A 19,203-nucleotide genomic window follows, 5' to 3' on the forward strand; every position below is an offset into this window, starting at 1 on the left:
TATTAAGAGTACACTTATCTTGATGAGCCCTGAGAAATGTATAGAATTATTAAATCACTATATCATACACCTGAAACTAATATAGTGCTGTATGTTAACTATACTTGATATAAACAAGTAAATAAAAATAATTAATTAATTAATTTAAAAATGGAAGACCATTCTGGTCATGCATGGAAACTATGTGGGAAGAAGGCCAGGATGAGCATGCAGATCAGTATGGGGATGGCTGCATTAGTCCAGGCAAGAGGTAATGATGGACCAGAGTAGTGGCATTGGAGATGGAATGAAGAAGAAATACCGTCTGACCCTCATGACAGGGCAATCTCACTTCAGAGTCAAGTATTCCCATGTGCTCTTTGCAAAAGCATTTTTCCCCCACATTGTCTCACTTGAACTATAGGTATACTGACATCAGGTTGCAGTCCACAGGTTATGATTGTTAGACCTAAAAGTAAAAGCTTTATCACAAGTATAAATAACTTGCATGTAGGTAGGTTAACTTGCTTGCCTGTAGATATACTTCTATAAATACAGAGAAATATATGTATTTCTACATACATACACATGTACTCAGCTATAGATGTACATAGATACATATATATAGAAAAGGAATATACAGTATTGTTCTACATGTCACATATATTTGCTATAAAATACATTCAAGCAAATATATAAGCCCTTCATCATAAGAGATCATTCACTGCTTGCTTCTGGCCTATATGTGGTATAAGCATTTATTGGATAGCTACTTTGTTTTAGGCTTTGGGATGGTGGAGACAAAGAGATTCTTGTCTTCACTGAATTTTCAGTCAAAACAGAGTAGATGGGGAATAAAAACAGCAAAATACAAAACAGCATTGTGATATAGGCTCTGGTAGGTTAGACCATGGATGCACAGATGTCAGGGCTGGGCATCAAACTCAGCCAGGATCTGCCAGGAGGAAGTGATGCTGAGTTGAGAGTTAATTAACAGTGAGCCAGGTAGAGAGGATCAGGAATGGTATGTCAGGTAGAGAGTAGCATAAACAAAGAAGATAGATTGTGTGTGTGTGTGTGTGTGTGTGTGTGTGTGTGTGTGTAGAACTGCTATGATGGTAACAGTAAAGACTGGGAAGAAAAAGGAATAGATTTTCTGAGAAATTTAGCAGATAGGATCACAGAAATTTATTATAGGGGAAGGGTAAGGAAGAAGTAATAATTTAGAATGATGCCTAAGTTTCTGGTTTATTTTCCATGATCAATAATATGTTAATAATAAATTCCACTGATTGAGTCTTGAAAGCCTTGTACATTCTGTACTAGTCTCTTTTACATATATCATCTCTAATATTCAAAGTATTTTTGTGAGGTAGTTGTAATCCTCCTCATTTTTCAGATGAGAAAAATAAAATTGGAAGAGGTTGGGTAATTTTGCCTTAAGTCAGTAAGAAGTCAATGGTCATTTCCACAGGCAACAGGCTTCTAGCATGCCTCAAAATAGAAAATCAATGCCAATCTGGAAGGACCTTGTGTATGCAGTAGAGTGCACTTTCTCCCATAGACAGTATCAGTAGAGAAATTTGACACTGCAGAGCTGATTGTGGGCTATGGCAGGGGTGAACTTCACCCCTAAAGAAAGGTTAATAGATGATTCAAAAGACAATAACCAGAGACTGTTGCTCCCTTACAGAAAAGTCTAATTGGAATCCACACAATCAAAAGGAAACCTTATAAACCCAATATTGCTTCCCACCCCCACCTCATTTCCGGGAATTTTTCAGTGAACTTGGGAAGCTCTTATGTGCTCCTAAGGAGCTCACTCTTGAGCTCTAGATTCCTTCTTTGGGTGAGGAGACTCTATCTCCCCAGGGCCCACTCTGAAACTGTTAGGGATTTATTAACTCTTGTCTTCTGAGATGTCTGTGGATATGTGTTTCTCTACCTGCCAGAGGTCCTGGAGCAGAGGTAGGAACAGAGGGGATGGAAAATGCTATAAAATAGAAGAGCACTGCTATGTATGTGCACACAAGTGTGTGCTTGCATACACAGTCATAGGTATCCATCACAAATATGCCTATATTCACAGACATGCACTTCACAGATACCTGCTGCTAGTCTAACATAGGATCCCTCTCAGACACATCTACCAACCTAAACCTGTATCATGTATGCACATACATACACCTCACAGAGACACACTTTGAGATATATATATGAACACACTCACCATAGACACACATGCAGTCTTTGTACATACTTACATCACACAGACACAGAGAGGCATACCATGGCATGATAGAAATAGTACCATGAATTTCACATAACCTCAGGCATAGTAGGCACGCAGATACTCACACATATACACCAGAGACATAATCAGAAACATTCACAGAAATGCATGCCACAGACACACTGAGAGAAAGACTACAGAGACATTCATGTGGGCATATCCCTGATGCTCAGACACCCTGTACGCACACACTCAAATAAACACACTACAAATACTGAGACAAACACATAAATATATGGCATATGCCCTTAAATGTACCAGCGTGCTACACATACACACACAGTCTCAAATCCTTAAGCCCATATATTTATAAAATACATACTTAAATGTACAACGTATATCTACAAATCATAGGGACAATCATAGAGAAACACCACACACAGGTATCCACCATATACTATATACTCAAACTGAACACATTCACACATCCACACATCTCATGCACATGCATGCACGCGTGCACACACACACACATTAACTCAGACAACAGGCACAAACATAGAGCTTTGTTCACAGAAAATCAGGTGCTTGTGTTCTGCTTTTCCACAATCATTGGCCTCAGAACTATGGTAAAGGCTGTGTGGATTTCACTTTTGCAATACTTTTGTCCCCAAATGATTTTTCTCAGGGTGTCTGTGAGGAGATGACCTATGAAGAAATCCAGGAACACTATCCTGAAGAATTTGCACTACGGGACCAAGATAAATATCGGTACCGCTATCCCAAGGGAGAGGTAAGGTTTGGAGGGGTTGCCTGATACCTAGAACTTCTCCCAGTATCTTCATTCCAATACCCAGAATTCCATAGTTCCCTGGACAGCTTTAGAAAAGGACTAAAGTGTATTTTGTTGCCATCCCATAAGGTACATGATAACCTGGCTCTTGGCTGTCTTGTTTCATGGCAATAGGCAACAGATTCCTCTTTTATTAAAGCTAAATAATTGCTGCTTATTTCCCATCTGCTTTCAGGAGGGTTTTATCCTAGATTTTGTCTCTGGTATCCTTTCACTCAACATACTCCTGTAATTTTATTGACAAGTTGCCTAAAGATCCAGTCTCTCTGGACAGTAGGTTGAAGTCCCAAGGGACAATGGCTAATATTCTAACCAAATTATTTGCCACCACATGAGCCAGACCGTCAATTTCCTATTCCCATATCAGGTGGATCCTCATTGTTTTAATCCAGCCTCCATTTAGCCAGCTCCACATCTTAAAGCATTTATTAGTCATACTCCATTTCCTTCTTTTTATAAATTTTTTTTTATTGGTGTTCAATTTGCCAACATATAGAATAACACCCAGTGCTCATCCCATTCATACTCCATTTCCAATATAAATTTCTGGGTATAATTATCAGAAAAGAAGGACACAGGGAGGGTAAAACAATAGATATCCTGTGTTACAAAGCAATTTCACATTTTTATCCTCATTCTCAGAAATGACATTATAAAGTCAGTTTGACTTTATTTTCCCTTATATACTTTGAGGCACACAAGTTTAAAAAAGTTATATCTTATTAGGGACTTGCATATTTTATTATGAATAATAATATTTCCCCCTAATAATGTTTTTTTTGCCTGAAAATGTATTTTACCTAATATTAATATAGCTATATATTTTTTCTAGTATTTCCCTAGTTCATTTTTTAAGATTTATTTATTTATTTATGATAGACAGAGAGAGAGAGAGGCAGAGACACAGGCAGAGGGAGAAGCAGGCTCCCTCCCGGGAGCCCGAAGCGGGACTTGATCCCAGGACTCCAGGATTGCGCCCTGGGCCAAAGGCAGGGGCCAAACCACTGAGCTACCCAGGGATCCCCCAACCTAGTTCATTTTTATTTATTCATTTACTTTCAACTTCCTTGTGTATTTTTGCTTTATATCCCATGTAAACAGCATGTAGTCCCTTTTTAAAAAGCTTTATTTACTTTATTTTAGAGGTATAGAGAGCATGATCAGGGGGAGGGGCAGAAAGAGAGGGAAAGAGATAGGGAGAGAAGACTCCTCACTGAGAATGGAGACCAACATGGGGCTCTATCCCATGAACCAGAGACCATGACCTGAGCCAAAATCAAGAGTCATAAGCCAAACCGAATGAACCACCCAGGCACCTCAGCTGTTGTCGTTGTTGTTGTTGTAGTTCATGTTGTTGTTGCTTGTGTTGTTTTTAATACAACCTGAAAATACATGTCTTTTGAATGGTAATTCTGATACATTTACTTTTATTGATTGAATTGAGCTTATATCTTTTATTTTGAGATCTTCATGCTTAGTTTTTACTTCTATTTTTCTCCCTTCTTTATAATTCAGGTCCTGATATTATATATATATATATATAGAACACCCAGTGCTCATCTCATTGAGTGCCCTCCTCAGTGCCTTCCACCCAGTCACCCCATCCCCCCCGCCCACCTCCTTCCCAATTCCCCTTGTTCATTTCCCATAGTTAGAAGTCTGTCATGTTTTCTCACTCTCTCTAATTTTTCCCAATCACTTTGCCCCCCTACCCCTATAATCTCTGTCACTAATTCTTATACTCACCTTATGAGTGAAACTATATAATGATGGTCCTCCTCTGAATGACTTACATCTCTCAGCATAATACCCCCCAGTTCTATCCACATCTCACAAAATGGTGGGTATTCGCCCTTTCTAATGGCTGATATATATAATATCACATCTTCTTTATCGATTCATCTGCCGGAGGACATCTTGGCTCCTTCCAAGTTTGGCTATTCTGGACATTGCTGCTATAAACATTCGGGCGCAGTTGTCCTGGGATTTCACTGCATCTGCATCTTTGGGGTAAATCCCCAGCACTGCAAATGCAGGGTGGTAGGGTAGCTCTGTTTTTAACTCTTTGAGGAACCTCCGCACAGTTGTCCAGAGTGGCTGTATCACTTCACATTCCCACCAAGAGTGCAAGAGAGTTCCCCTTTCTCCACATCCTCTCCAACACTTGTTTCCTGTCGCATTAGTTTTCACCATTCTCACTGGTGTGAGGTAGTATCTCATTGTGGTTTTGATTTGTATTTCCCTGATGCCAAGTGATATGGAGCATTTTCTCATGTGCTTGCTGCCCATATCTATGTCTTCTCTGGTGAAATTTCTGTTCATGTCTTTTGCCCATTTCATGATTGGATTATTTGTGTCTTGGGTGTTGAGTTTAATAAGCTCTTTATAGATCTTGGATACTACCCCTTTATCTAACATGTCATTTGCAAATATCTTCTACCATTCTGTAGGTTGTCTTTTAGTTTTATTGATTGTGACTTTCGCTGTGCAGAAGCTTTTTATCTTGATGAAGTCCCAATAGTTCATTTTTGCTTTTGTTTCCCTTGCATTCATAGATGTATCTTGCAAGAAGTTGCTATAGCCAAGTCAAAAAGGGTGTTGCCTCTGTTCTCCTCTAGGATTTTGATGGATTCTTGTCTCACATTTAGATCTTTCATCCGTTTTGAATTTATCTTTGTGTATGGTGTAAGAGAATGATCTAGTTTCATTCCTCTGCATGGGGCTGACCAATATTCCCAGCACCATTTATCAAGGATACTGTCCGCTTTCCAGTGGATAGTCTTCCCTGCTTTGTCGAATATGAGTTGACCATAGAGTTGAGGGCCTATTTCTGGATTCTCTATTCTGTTCTATTGATCTATGTATCTATTTTTGTGTCAGTACCACACTGTCTTGATGATCACAGTTTTGTAGTACAGCTTGAAATCTGGCATTGAGATGCCCCAGGCTCTGGTTTTCTTTTTGAATATTCCCCTGGCTATTCGGGGCCTTTTCTGATTCCACAAAAATCTTTTTTTAATAATAAATTTATTTTTTATTGGTGTTCAATTTGCCAACATACATAATAACACGCAGTGCTCATCCCGTCAAGTGCCCACCTCAGTGCCCGCCACCCAGTCACCCCCACCCCCCGCTCTCCTCCCCTTCCACCACCCCTAGTTCGTTTCCCAGAGTTAGGAGGCTTCCATGTTGTGTCTCCCTTTCTGATATTTCCCACTTATTTTCTCTCCTTTCCCCTTTATTCCCTTTCACTATTATTTCTATTCCCCAGATGAATGAGACCATATAATGTTTGTCCTTCTCCAATTGACTTATTTCACGCAGCATAATACCCTCCAGTTCCATCCACATCGAAGAAAATCGTGGGTATTTGTCGTTTCTAATGGCTGAGTAATATTCCATTGTATACATAAACCACATCTTCTTTATCCATTCATCTTTTGATGGGCACCTAGGCTCCTTCCACAGTTTGGCTATTGTGGACATTGCTGCTATAAACATTGGGTGCAGGTGTCCCGGCATTTCATTGCATCTGTATCTTTGGGGTAAATCCCCAGCAGTGCAATTGCTGGGTCATAGAGCTGATCTATTTTTAACTCTTTGAGGAACCTCCACACAGTTGTCCAGAGTGGCTGCACCATTTCACATTCCCACCAACAGTGCAAGAGGGTTCCCCTTTCTCCACATCCTCTCCAACATTTGTGGTTTCCTGCCTTGTTCATTTTCCCCATTCTCACTGGTGTGAGGTGGTATCTCATAGTGGTTTTGATTTGTATTTCCCTGATGGCAAATGATGCGGAGCATTTTTTCATGTGCTTGTTGGCCATGTCTATGTCTTCCCCTGTGAGATTTCTGTTCATTTCTTTGCCCATTTCATGATTGGATTGTTTGTTTCTTGGCTGTTGAGTTGAATAAGTTTTTTATAGATCCTAGAAACTAGCCCTTTATCTAATATGTCATTTGCAAATATCTTCTCCCATTCTGTAGGTTGTCTTTTAGTTTTGTTGACTGTATCCTTTGCTGTGCAAAAGCTTCTTATCTTGATGAAGTCCCAATAGTTCATTTTTGCTTTTGTTTCTTTTGCCTTCGTGGATGTATCTTGCAAGAAGTTACTGTAGCTGAGTTCAAAAAGGGTGTTGCCTGTGTTCTCCTCTAGGATTTTGATGGTGATTCCACAAAAATCTTAAGATTATTTCTTCCAACTCTGTGAAGGAAGTTCATGGTATTTTGATAGGGATTTTATTGAATGTGTAAATTGCCTTGAGTAGCATAGACATTTTCACAATATTAATTCTTACAATCCATGGTCCTGGAATATATTTCCATCTCTTTGTGTCTTCCTCAATTTATTTTGAAGTGTTTTGTAGTTTTTAGTGTATAGATCCTTTACCTCTTTGGTTATGTTTATTCCTAGGTACCTTATGATTTTGGACACAATTTTATTTTTTTTTGGACACAATTTTAAATAAGATTGATGCCTTAATTTCTCTTTCTTCAGTCTCATTGTTAGTGTAGAGAAATGCCACTGATTTCTATGCACTGATTTTGTATCCTGTCATATTGCTGAATTGCTGTATGAGTTCCAGCAATCTTGGGGTGGAGTCTTTTGGGTTTTCTATGTACAACATCATGTCATCTGTGAAGCTGGAGAGTTTGACCTCTTCTTTGCCAATTTGAATGCCTTTAATTTCTTTTTGTTGCCTGATTGCTGAGGCTAGGCCTTCTAGTACTATGTTGAATAGCAGTGGTGAGAGTGGACATCCCTGCCATGTTCCTGTTCTTAGGGGAAAAGCTCCCAGTGTTTCCCCATTGAGAATGATATTTGCTGTGGGCTTTTCATAGATGGCTTTTAAGATACTGAGGAATGTTTCCCCTATCCCTAATCCCTACACTCTGAGGAGTTGTGATCAGGAATGGATTCTGTATTTTTGTCAAATGCTTTCTCTGCATCTATTGAGAGGATCATATGGTTCTTGTTTTTTCTCTTGTTGATATGATCTATCATGTTGATTATTTTACGAGTGTTGAACCATCCTTGCATCCTGGGGATAATTCCCACTTGGTCGTACTAAATAATCTTCTTAATGTACTGTTTGGATCCTATTGGCTAGTATCTTGTTGAAAATTTTTGCATCCGTGTTCATCAGGAATATTGGTCTACAATTCTCCTTTTTGGTGGAGTCTTTGTCTGGTTTTGGAGTGAAGGTGATGCTGGCCTCATAAAACAAGCCTGGAAGTACTCCATCCCTTTCCATCCTTTGGAACAGCTTTAGTACAATAGGTATTATTTCTTCTTAAACGTTTGGTAGAATTGCCCTGGAAAACCATCTAGTCCTGGACTTTTGTGTCTTGGGAAATTTTTGATGGCTGCTTCAATTTCCTCGCTGGTTATTGGCCTGTTCTGGTTTTCTATTTCTTCCTGTTCCAGTTTTGGTAATTTGTGGTATTCCAAAAATTGGTCCATTTCTTCTAGATTGACTAATTTGTTGGCATATATCTGCTCATAATACATTTTTACAATCATTTGTATTTCCTTGGTACTAGTTGTGATCTCTCCTCTTTCATTCATGATTTTATTAATTTGAGTCTTTTTTATTTTTAATAAGGCTAGCTAGTGGTTTATCTCTCTCATTAATTCTTTCAAATAACCAACTCCTGGTTTTGTTCATCTCTTCTACAGTTCTTCTGGTCTCTATTTCATTGCATTCTGCTCAAATCTTTATTAGCTCCCTTCTTCTGCCTGGTGTAGGTTTTACTTGCTCTTCTTTCTCCAATTCCTTTAGGCGCAAGGTTAGCTTGTGTATTTGAGTTTTTTTCAATTTTTGAGGCATGCTTGTTTTGCGATGTATTTCCCCCTCAGGACTGATTTTGCTGTATTTGAATAGTTGTATCTTCATTTTCATTAGTTTCCATGAATCTTTTTAATTCTTCTCTGATTTCCTGGTTGACCCATTTGTCTTTTAATATGATGCTCTTTAACCTCCACCTGTTTGAGTTTCTTCCAAATTTCTTCATGTGATTGAGTTCTAGTTTCAAAGCATTGTTGTCCAAAAATATGCATGGGACAACCCCAATCTTTTGGCATCAGTTGAGACCTGAATTGTGACCCAGTATGTGGTCTATTCTGGAGAAAGTTCCATGTGCACTTGAGAAGAATGTGTATTCAGTTGTGTTCAGGTGGAAAGTTCAGTATATATCTGTGAAATACAACTGGTCCAGTGTATCATTTAAGGCCCTTGTTTCTTTGGAGATGTTGTGCTTAGAAGAACTGTCATTTGTAGAAAGTGCCATGTGGAAGTCTCTACTATTAGCATATTATTATCTAAGTATGTCTTTACCTTAGTTATTAATAGATTAATATACTTGCCAGCTCTCACATTAGGGCCATAAATATTCATGATTGTTAGGTCCTCTTGTTGGTTAGACCCTTTAAGTATGATATAGTGCCCACAATAGCCAAACTGTGGAAGGAGCCTCGGTGTCCATCGAAAGATGAATGGATAAAGAAGATGTGGTTTATGTATACAATGGAATATTACTCAGCCATTAGAAATGACAAATACCCACCATTTGCTTCGATGTGGATGGAACTGGAGGGTATTATGCTGAGTGCAGTAAGTCAATCAGAGAAGGACAAACAGTGTATGTTCTCATTCATTTGGGGAATATAAATAATAGTGAAAGGGAATATAAGGAAAGGGAGAAGAAATGTGTGGGAAATATCAGAAAGGGAGACAGAACATAAAGACTCCTAACTCTGGGAAACGAACTAGGGGTGGTGGAAGGGGAGGAGGGCGGAGGGTGGGGGTGAATGGGTGACGGGCACTGAGGGGGACACTTGACGGGATGAGCACTGGGTGTTTTTCTGTATGTTGGTAAATTGAACACCAATAAAAATTAATTTATTTTTTTAAAAAGTATGATATAGTGTCCCGTTTCATCTCTTACTAGTCCTTGGGATAAATTATAATTTATCTGATATGAGGATTGTTACCCCAACTTTCTTTTGAGAGCCATTTGAATGGTAAATGGTTCTCCACCCTTTCATTTTTAGGCTGTAGGTGTTCTTAGGTCTAAAATGAGTCTCTTGTAGACAGCAAATAGATGGGTCTTGCTCTTTTATCCAGTCCAATACCCTTCTCTTTTGATGGGATCATTTAGCCCATTCACATTCAGAGTAACTATTGAAAGATATGAATTTAGTGTCATCATAATACCTATTCAGTCCCTGTTTTGTGGATTATTTCTTTGGGCTTCATCTTTGTTTTACAGGGTCCCCCTTAATGTTTCTCGCAGAGCTGGTTTGGTGGTCACATATTCTTTCAGTTTCTGCCTATCTTGGAAGCTCTTTATCTCTCCTTCTATTCTGAATGAGAGCCTTGCTGGATAAAGTATTCTTGGCTGCATGTTATTCTCATTTAGGACCCTGAATATATCCTGCCAGCCCTTTCTAGCCTGCCAGGTCTCTGTGGAGAGGTGTGCTGTTAATTTAATCTTTCTCCCCATATAAGTTAAGAATCTCTTGCCTCTTGCTGCTTTAAGGATTTTCTTTTTATCTTTGGAATTTGCAAGTTTCACTATTAAATGTCGAGGAGATGAACAGTTTTATTGATTTGGGGGGAGGACCTCTCTATATCCTGGATCTGAATGCCTGTTTCCTTCCCCAAATGAGGGAAGTTCTCAGCTATGATTTGTTCCAATATACTTTGTGGCACTCTGTCCCTCTCAACATCTTATGGAACCTCAATTATACATAGATTCTTCCTTCTTCCTTCTTCCTTCTTCCTTGTCAGGCTATCATTTATTTGCCTTAGCCTTTTCTCATGGTCTCTTGTTTTTCTCTTTTTCCCTCAGCTTCCTTCCTTACCATCAACTTGTCTTCTATGTCACTCACTCTTTCTTCCACCTCATTATCCTTGTCGTTAGGACCTCCAGTTTGGATTGCATCGCATTTAATTTACTTTTAATTTTTGCCTGATTAGATCTAAATTCTGCAATAATGAAGTCTCTAGAGTCCTTTATGTTTTATTCCAGAGCCACCAATAGCGCTATAATTGTGCTTCTGAATTGGCTTTCGGACATCACATTGAAATCCTTATTCTGTAACTCTTTGGCCAAGAGTACTGTTTCCAGTTCTTTCTTTTGTGTTGAATTCTTCCTTCTAGCCATTTTTTCCAGTGCAGCATGGCTGCATGAGTAGGCTGAGTCAAAAATATCAACCACGACCTAAGTAAATTCCACCCTCGATGTTTTTGACAAGGTCAGAGACCAGAAAATGAAAATGAAGATCAGAACAAAATAAAACAAAAGGACCATTAGAGTGAAAAAATAAATTTTAAAACAAAGTAGTAAAAACTAAAAGGCTAAAAATCCCAAAGAAGAGGAATAAAAGAAAAAGATAAAAAAGAGGAAAAAGAAAAAAAATGGGTGGGGGGACTGGGAGATAGTAGTGGTGAAGAAGTTGTATAGGAGGGAGAATATAGTCTACCTGAGGGGTCCTAGAAGATAGTCCTCTTGGTTCTGAGTGTATTGAGTTCTGTATGTTAGAAGAAGGCCAAATCCAAATTTATATAAACCAGCAATACTTGTAGAAAGCCCCACCATTGACCACCAAAACGTAAACAAGATAAAAGAGGTGGGCAGAATGGGAATGAAGAGAGATTATAGTCTCACAGAATGAACCAGCACGGTATTCCATTTGGTTCTGGGTGCATGCTGGTCATATTTTAGAAGGTATTAACTTCCGCCATTGTAGAACAAAATGAGGCAGAGAAAACAAAAAACACAAAACAAAACCTCATATCTCGTGTATCTCCCAAAATTAATTTGAGTATGTTGAAGGGAACCCAGAAATGAAAAATATGTATAAGACATGTAATTATAGAAATATGAAAGTAAAAAAGGGAGAAACTTAAAAATGAAGACCTGGTAAAATATTGTAGTTAAGGTGTGAAAATTGGAAAATTTTAGTCTGGTATAAAAATCAGTTGTAATAGAAAAAGGAAAAAAGACAGTTAAAAAAACAGAGGTGGGGGGTCCCTCTAGTTCTATATACTATATTCCTTCAATATTCCCTTGGCCCTGGAGCTTTCCAGTGCTGCTTGATCAAGAACTTGCTCTTCCCCTGTTCTTCCAGCTGGTCTTCTGGGGGAGGGTTCGGCTGTGCTGATTATCAGGTGTTTGTGCCTGGGCAGAGATGCACCACCCCTGCGCAGTGCTGGGCACAGTGAGAGCTTTTCTCCTGTAAGACCTTTATTCTGGGCCAGCCCCACCCTTCCCAGGCACAAGGTGAAACAAGGAGGAAAAATAACAATGGTGGCTGCCAGGTTTCCAGCTCTGGAGTCAGCTCCCCACAAGTAACTAATTCAGTATCCCAGTCCTCACTGGCCTAGATGCTCCTGGGGCCAGCACGGGTATACTGATCTCCAAAGCTTGCAGGGCGCCCAGCGGCAGGAGAGTTCTTGCTGTCCTGTGCCCTCCCCTCTTCTGCCTGTCCCAGGGGGAATGCAGGATTCTTGGCTTTGTCTGCTTGGGTGTCCTGGGATCCTTGGCCCTGTGCTGATGAAACTGTGATCCCAGGGGCCTCGGCTCCCGAAGGCAATGGGACACAGCCACTGGAGCTGGCCTGCCTAACCCACTGGCTTCTCCCAAATGCTCCAAGGACTGCACGCTCCAGCCCTTTACAAAAATCTGTCTGCAGTGTGCGGTGGGCTTTCCCCAGGGCGCACTTCCTGTAACAGTGACTCTGGGAATCTGGAGGCTTCACTGCCCCTCCTGAGATTCGGCCTGATTTCCCTGCTAAGCATTTTTCTGTCCGGGAAAAATATGGCACGGATTTTTAAAGTTCCTGCTTCTCCAGGGCTGGGCTTTGCTGTCCCGGAGGCTTTTGCTACTCGACTTTAGCCTGACTCCTTGCAATTCCCCTCCCCAACTTTATTCTTTCTTTCTTTCTTTCTTTCTTTCTTTCTTTCTTTCTTTCTTTCTTTCTTTCTTTTCTTTCTTTCCACCTTCCTACCTTGCTAAAAGCGAAAGCTTTTCTCTCTGTAGCATTCCAGATGTTCTCCCTTTAAATCTGAGGTCGAATTTGTAGGTGTTCAGGATGTTTTGAAAGTTATCTAGGTAAGTTGGTGGGACCAGGTGAGTTGAGAACTCCTACTCTTCCACCATCTTGCTCCCTGATCCTGATATTTTACTTGTTTGTTTAAGTTATATAATCTGTTTCATTCTTTTAAAAAATTTTTATTTAAATACATTTTAATTAATATATACTGCATTATTATTTTGAGAGGTAGAATTCAGGGATTCATGAGTTGCATATAGGTGCTCATTATTGCCAGTGCCCTCTAAATGCTTATCACCCAGTTACTCCATCCCCCACCCACCTCCCCTCCAGCAACCCTGTTCATTCCCTATAGTAAAAAGTTTCTTATGGTTTGCCTCCATCTCAATTTCCTGGTATTTTATTTTTCCTTCCCTTTCCCTATGTTCATCTGTTTTGTTTCTTAAATTTCACATATGAATGAAATCATATGGTATTGGTCTTTTTTGACTGACTTATTTCACTCAGCTACCCTCTAGCTCCATTAATGTCATTGTCAATGGCAAGATTTTCATTTCATTTGCTGAAATACACACACACATACACACACACACACACACACACATATATATATATATCTTCTTTTTTTTATGATAGTCACAGAGAGAGAGAGAGGGGCAGAGACACAGGCAGAGGGAGAAGCAGGCTCCATGCACTGGGAGCCCGACGTGGGATTCGATCCCGGGTCTCCAGGATCGCGCCCTGGGCCAAAGGCAGGCGACAAACCGCTGCGCCACCCAGGGATCCCCATATATATATCTTCTTTATCCATTCACCTGTCAATGGATGTCTGAACTCTTTCCATAGGCTGGCAATTGTGGACATTGCTGCTATAAACATTGGGGTGCATGAGCCCCTTCAAATCACTATCTTTGTATCCTTTGGATAAAATACCTAGGAGTGCAATTGCTGGGTCATAGGATGACTCTTTTTTTTTTTTTAACATTTTGAGGAAACTCGGTATTGTTTTCCAGAATGGCTACATCAGTTTGCATTCCCACCAGAAGCCTAAGAGGGTTCCTCTTTCTCCACATCCTCACCAACATCTATTGTTTCCTTAGTTGTTAATTTCAGCTATTCTGACAGGTGTGAGGTGGTATCTCACTGTGATTTTGATTTGTATTTCCCAGATGCCAAGAGACATTGAACATTTGTTCGTGTGTGTGTGTGTTAGTCATTTGTATGTCATCTTTGGAGAAATTACTGTTCATGTCTTCTGCCCATTTCCTGACTGGATTTTTTTGTTTGTATGTTTTTTGAGGGTTGAATTTGATAAGTTCTTTGTAGATTTTGGATACTAACCCTTTATCTGATAAAATATTTGTGACTATCCTCTCCCATTCCATAGATTTCTTTTAGTTTTGTTGACTGTTTCTTTTACTGTGCAAAAGAATTTTATTCTGATGAAGTCCCGATAGTTCCCTTTTGCTTTTTTCCCCCTTGCCTTTAGAGACATGTCTAGCAAGAAATTGCCACAGCCAAGATCAAAGAGCATGCTGTCGGGGGATCCCTGGGTGGCGCAGCGGTTTGGCGCCTGCCTTTGGCCCAGGGCGCGATCCTGGAGACCCGGGATCGAATCCCACGTCGGGCTCCCGGTGCATGGAGCCTGCTTCTCCCTCTGCCTGTGTCTCTCTCTCTCTCTCTCTCTCTCTCTCTCTGTGTGTGTGTGTGTGACTATCATAAATAAATAAAATTAAAATAAATAAAAAAAAAATCAAAGAGCATGCTGTCTGTGTTCTCCTCTAGGATTTTGATGGATTCCTGTCTCACATATAGATCTTTCATCCATTTTGAGTTTATCTTTGTGTATGGTGTAAGAAAGTGATCCAGTTTCATTCCTCTGCATGTTGCTGTCCAGTTTTCCCAACACCATTTGTTGAAGAGACCATCTTTTTTCCATTGGATATTCTTTCCTGCTTTGTCAAAGATTAGTTGAACACAGAGTTGGGTGACCAATTCTGGGTTCTCTATTCTGTTCCATTGATCTATGTGTCTGTTTTTGTACCAGTACCATACTGTCCTGATGATTACAGCTTTGTAATACAGCTTGAAGTCCAGATTGTGATACCACCAGCTTTGGTTTTCTTTTTCAACATTCCTCTGATTATTTGGGATCTTTTATGATTACATAAAAATTTCAGGTTTGTTCCAGTTCTGTAAAAAATGCTGATGGTATTCTGATAGAGATTGCATTGAACATGTAGATGACTTTGCATAGCATAGACATTTTAACAGTATTTGTTCTTCCAATCAGTGAGTATGGAGTTTTTCCATTTCTTTGTCTTACTCAATTTCTTTCATAAATATTCTATTGTTTTCAGAGTACAGATCTTTTACCTCTTTGGTTAGGTTTATTCTAGGTGTCTTATATTTTTGCTGTGATTATAATTGAGATTGATTCCTTTGATTCCCTTTTCTATAAATTCATTGTTAGTGTAAAGAAATGCAACTGACTTCTGTGCTTTGATTTTATATCCTGTCACTTTACTGAAATCCTGTATCAGTTTTAGCAATTTGGGGGGAGGGGAGTATTTTGGGTTATCTAGATAGGGTGTCATGTCATCTGCGAAGAGTGTATATTTGGTTTCTTTGCCAATTTGGATGCCTTTTCTTTCTTTTTGGGTGCCTTTTCTTTCTTTTGGAAGGCTAGTGTTATGTTGAACAACACTGGTGGGAGTGGACATCCCTGTCAGGTTCCTGAGCTTAGGGGAAATGCTCTGTTTTTCCCCATTGAGGTTGATATTCTCTATGTGTATTTCTTATAAGGCTTTTATGATATTGAAGTATATTTCTTCTATCCCTACACTGTGGAGAATTTTTAACAAGAAATATGTTGCATTTTGTCAAATGCTTTTTCTGCATCTATTAAAAGGATCATATGGTTCTTGTCCTTTCTTTTGTCAATGTGGTGTATCACGTTGATTGATTTGCAGATGTTGAACCACCCTTCCATCCCAGGAATAAATCCACTTGGTCATGATGAACAAACCTTTTAATGTACTGTTGGATCCTATTGAGTAGTATCTTGGTGAGAATTTTTGCTTCCATGTTCATCATGGATATTGGTCTGTAATTCTCCTTTTTGGTGGGGCCTTTATCTGGTTTGGGGATCAAGGTAATGCTGGCCTCATAGAATAAGTTTGGAAGTCTCCTTCCTTTTTTTATGTTTGAAACAGCTTCAGAAAAATAGGTATTAATTCTTCTTCAAGTTTGGTAGAATTCCTCTGGGAAGCCATCCAACCCTGCTTTGGGATATTTCTGATTATTGCTTCGATTTCTTTCCTGGCTATGCATGAGTCTGTTCAGGTTTTCTATTTCTTCCTGGTTTAGTTTTGGTAGTTTATATGTTTCTTGTAATGCATTCATTTCTTCCAGATTGCCTAATTCATTGGCATATATTTGCTCATAATATTCTCTTATAACTGTTTGTATTTCTCCAGTATTGGTTGTGTTATTTATTTGGGTCCTTTTTCTTTTCTTTTTGATAAGTCTAGCTAGGGGATTATGAATCTTATAAATTCCTTCAAAGAACCAGCTCCTAGTTTTGTTGATCTGTTCTACTGTTTTTATTTCTCTATCATTGATTTATGCTCATATTTATTATTTCCCTTTTCCTGCTGGACTTAGACTTTATCTGCTGTTCTTTTCCAGCTCTTTCAGGTGTAAGGTTAGGTTCTGTATTTGAGATTTTTCTTGATTCTTGAGAAAGCCTGTATAACTACATACTTCTCTTGGGACTGTCTTTGCTGCATCTCAAAGGTTATGATGATCACAGCTTTATAATGTAGCTTTGTGATACCCCCCAGTTTCAGTTTTCTTTTTCAACATTGCTGTGACTATTCAGCGTCTTTTCTGGTTCCATGTAAATCTTCAGATTATTTGTTCCAACTCTGCAAAAAAAAAAAAAGTCCATGATATTTTGATAGGGATTGCATTGAATGTGGATTTCTCTGGAGAGTATAGACATTTTAACAATATTTGTTCTTCCAATCCATGATCTTGGAATGTTTTTTCCATCTCTTTGCATCTTCCTCAATGTCTTTCATTAGTGCTCTGTAGTTTTTAGAGAACAGATCCTTTACCTCTTTGGTTAGGTTTATTGCAAGGTATCTTATGATTTTTGGTGCAATTGTAAATTGGATTGATTCCTTAATTTCTCTTTCTTCAGTCTCATTGTTAGTGTATACAAATGCCACTGATTTCTGTGTATTAATTTTGTATCCTGCCATGTTGCTGAGTTGCTGTTTGAGTTCTACCAACTTTGGGGTATAGTCTTTTGGGTTATCCACATACAATATCATGTCATCTACAAAGAGTGAGAGTTTGACTTCTTCTTTGCCAATTTGAATGCCTTTTATATCTTTTTTTGTCTGATTGCTGGTGGTAGGACTTCTAGTACTATGTTGGACGACAGTAGTGAGAGTGGGCATCCCTGTCGTGTTCCTGACCTTAGGGAAAAATCTCTCAGTTTTTCCCTATTGAGAATTATTTTTGCTATGGGCTTTTTGTAGATGGCTTTTATGATATTGAGGTATGTTTTCTCTATCCCTACACTTTGAAGAGTTTTAATGAAGAAAAGATGCGGTATTTTGTCGAATACTTTTCCTGCATCAATTGAGAGGATCACATGGTTCTTGTCTTTTCTTTCTTTAATGTGATCTATCACAATGATTGATTTGTCAGTGTTGAGCCACACTTGCATCCCAGAAATACATCCCACTTGGTCGTAGTAAATATTCTTAGTGAGTATTTTGATATCCATATTCATCAGGAATATTGATCTGTAATTCTTTTTGATCAGGTATTTGTCTTGTTTTAGGGTCAAGGTAATACTGGCCTCATTGAAGGAGTTTAGAAGTTTTTGTTCAATTCTATCCTTTGAAACAGCTTCAGTAGAATAGTTATTATTTCTTCTTTAAATGTTTGGTAGAATTCCCCTGGTGTTTTCATTTTCTTTTGCTTACATGTATTTTTTTTGTTTTTATTTATTTTTATTTTTTATTTTTTATAAATTTATTTTTTATTGGTGTTCAATTTGCCAACATATAGAATAACACCCAGTGCTCATCCCATCAAGTGCCCCCCTCAGTGCCTGTCACCCATTCGCCCCCACCCCCGCCCTCCTCCCCTTCCACCACCCCTAGTTCGTTTCCCAGAGTTAGGAGTCTTCATGTTCTGTCTCCCTTTCTGATATTTCCTACCCATTTCTTCTCTCTTCCCTTCTATTCCCTATCACTATTATTTATATTCCCCAAATGAATGAGACCATATAATGTTTGTCCTTCTCCTATTGACTCATTTCACTCAGCATAATACCTTCCAGTTCCATCCACATTGAAGCAAATGGTGGGTATTTGTCATTTCTAATGGCTGAGTAATATTCCATTGTATACATGTATTTTTTTAAATTCCTCTTTACTTTCCTGGTAACTCATTCATTCTATAGTAGGATGTTCTTAGCCTCCCTGTATTTGTGGCCCTTTCAAATTTTTTTCGTGTTATTGACTTTAGGCTTCATAGCATTGTGGTCTGAAAATATACATGGTATTATCTCAAAATTTTTGTACCAGTTGAGGCCTGATTTGTTTCCCAGTATGAGGTCTATTCTCAAGAATGTTCCACGTGCACTTGAACGGAATATGTATTCTGCTGTTTTAGAGTTAAATACTATCAATGTATCTGTGAAGTCCATCTGGTCCACTGTGCCATTCAAATCCCTTGTTTCCTTGTTGATCTCTGTTCAGATGATCTTTCCATTGTTGAAAGTGGGGTGTTAAAATCCCCTACTATTATTGTATTATTATCAATGAGGTTTTTAAAAATTTTGTTATTAACTCATTTATATATTTGGCTGCTCCCAAGTTAGGGGCATAAATATTTACAATTGTTAGATCTTATTGTTGGATAGACCCATTTATTATGATACAATGCCCTTCTTTATCTCTTATTATAGTCCTTCATTTAAAATCTAGTTTGTCTGATATAAGGATGGCTACTCCAACTTTCCTTTGATGTCCATTACCATGATAAATGGTTCTC

General features: G+C 38.8%; 1 protein-coding gene across 6 annotated transcripts in view; it reads left to right on the forward strand.

The window, feature by feature from the left end:
• PFKFB1 (6-phosphofructo-2-kinase/fructose-2,6-biphosphatase 1) overlaps positions 1-19,203 on the forward strand; it is an 81,181-nt gene that overhangs the window by 53,985 nt on the left and 7,993 nt on the right. For all 6 annotated transcript variants that reach the window (XM_072744901.1, XM_072744902.1, XM_072744905.1 and 3 more), the window contains one exon: positions 2,901-3,005. In XM_072744901.1, coding sequence (XP_072601002.1) covers positions 2,901-3,005 — 105 coding nt within the window. The remainder of the gene's footprint in view (positions 1-2,900; positions 3,006-19,203) is intronic.

The sequence above is a fragment of the Vulpes vulpes genome, chromosome X (assembly GCF_048418805.1).
Source record: "Vulpes vulpes isolate BD-2025 chromosome X, VulVul3, whole genome shotgun sequence".
Lineage (NCBI taxonomy): Eukaryota > Metazoa > Chordata > Mammalia > Carnivora > Canidae > Vulpes > Vulpes vulpes.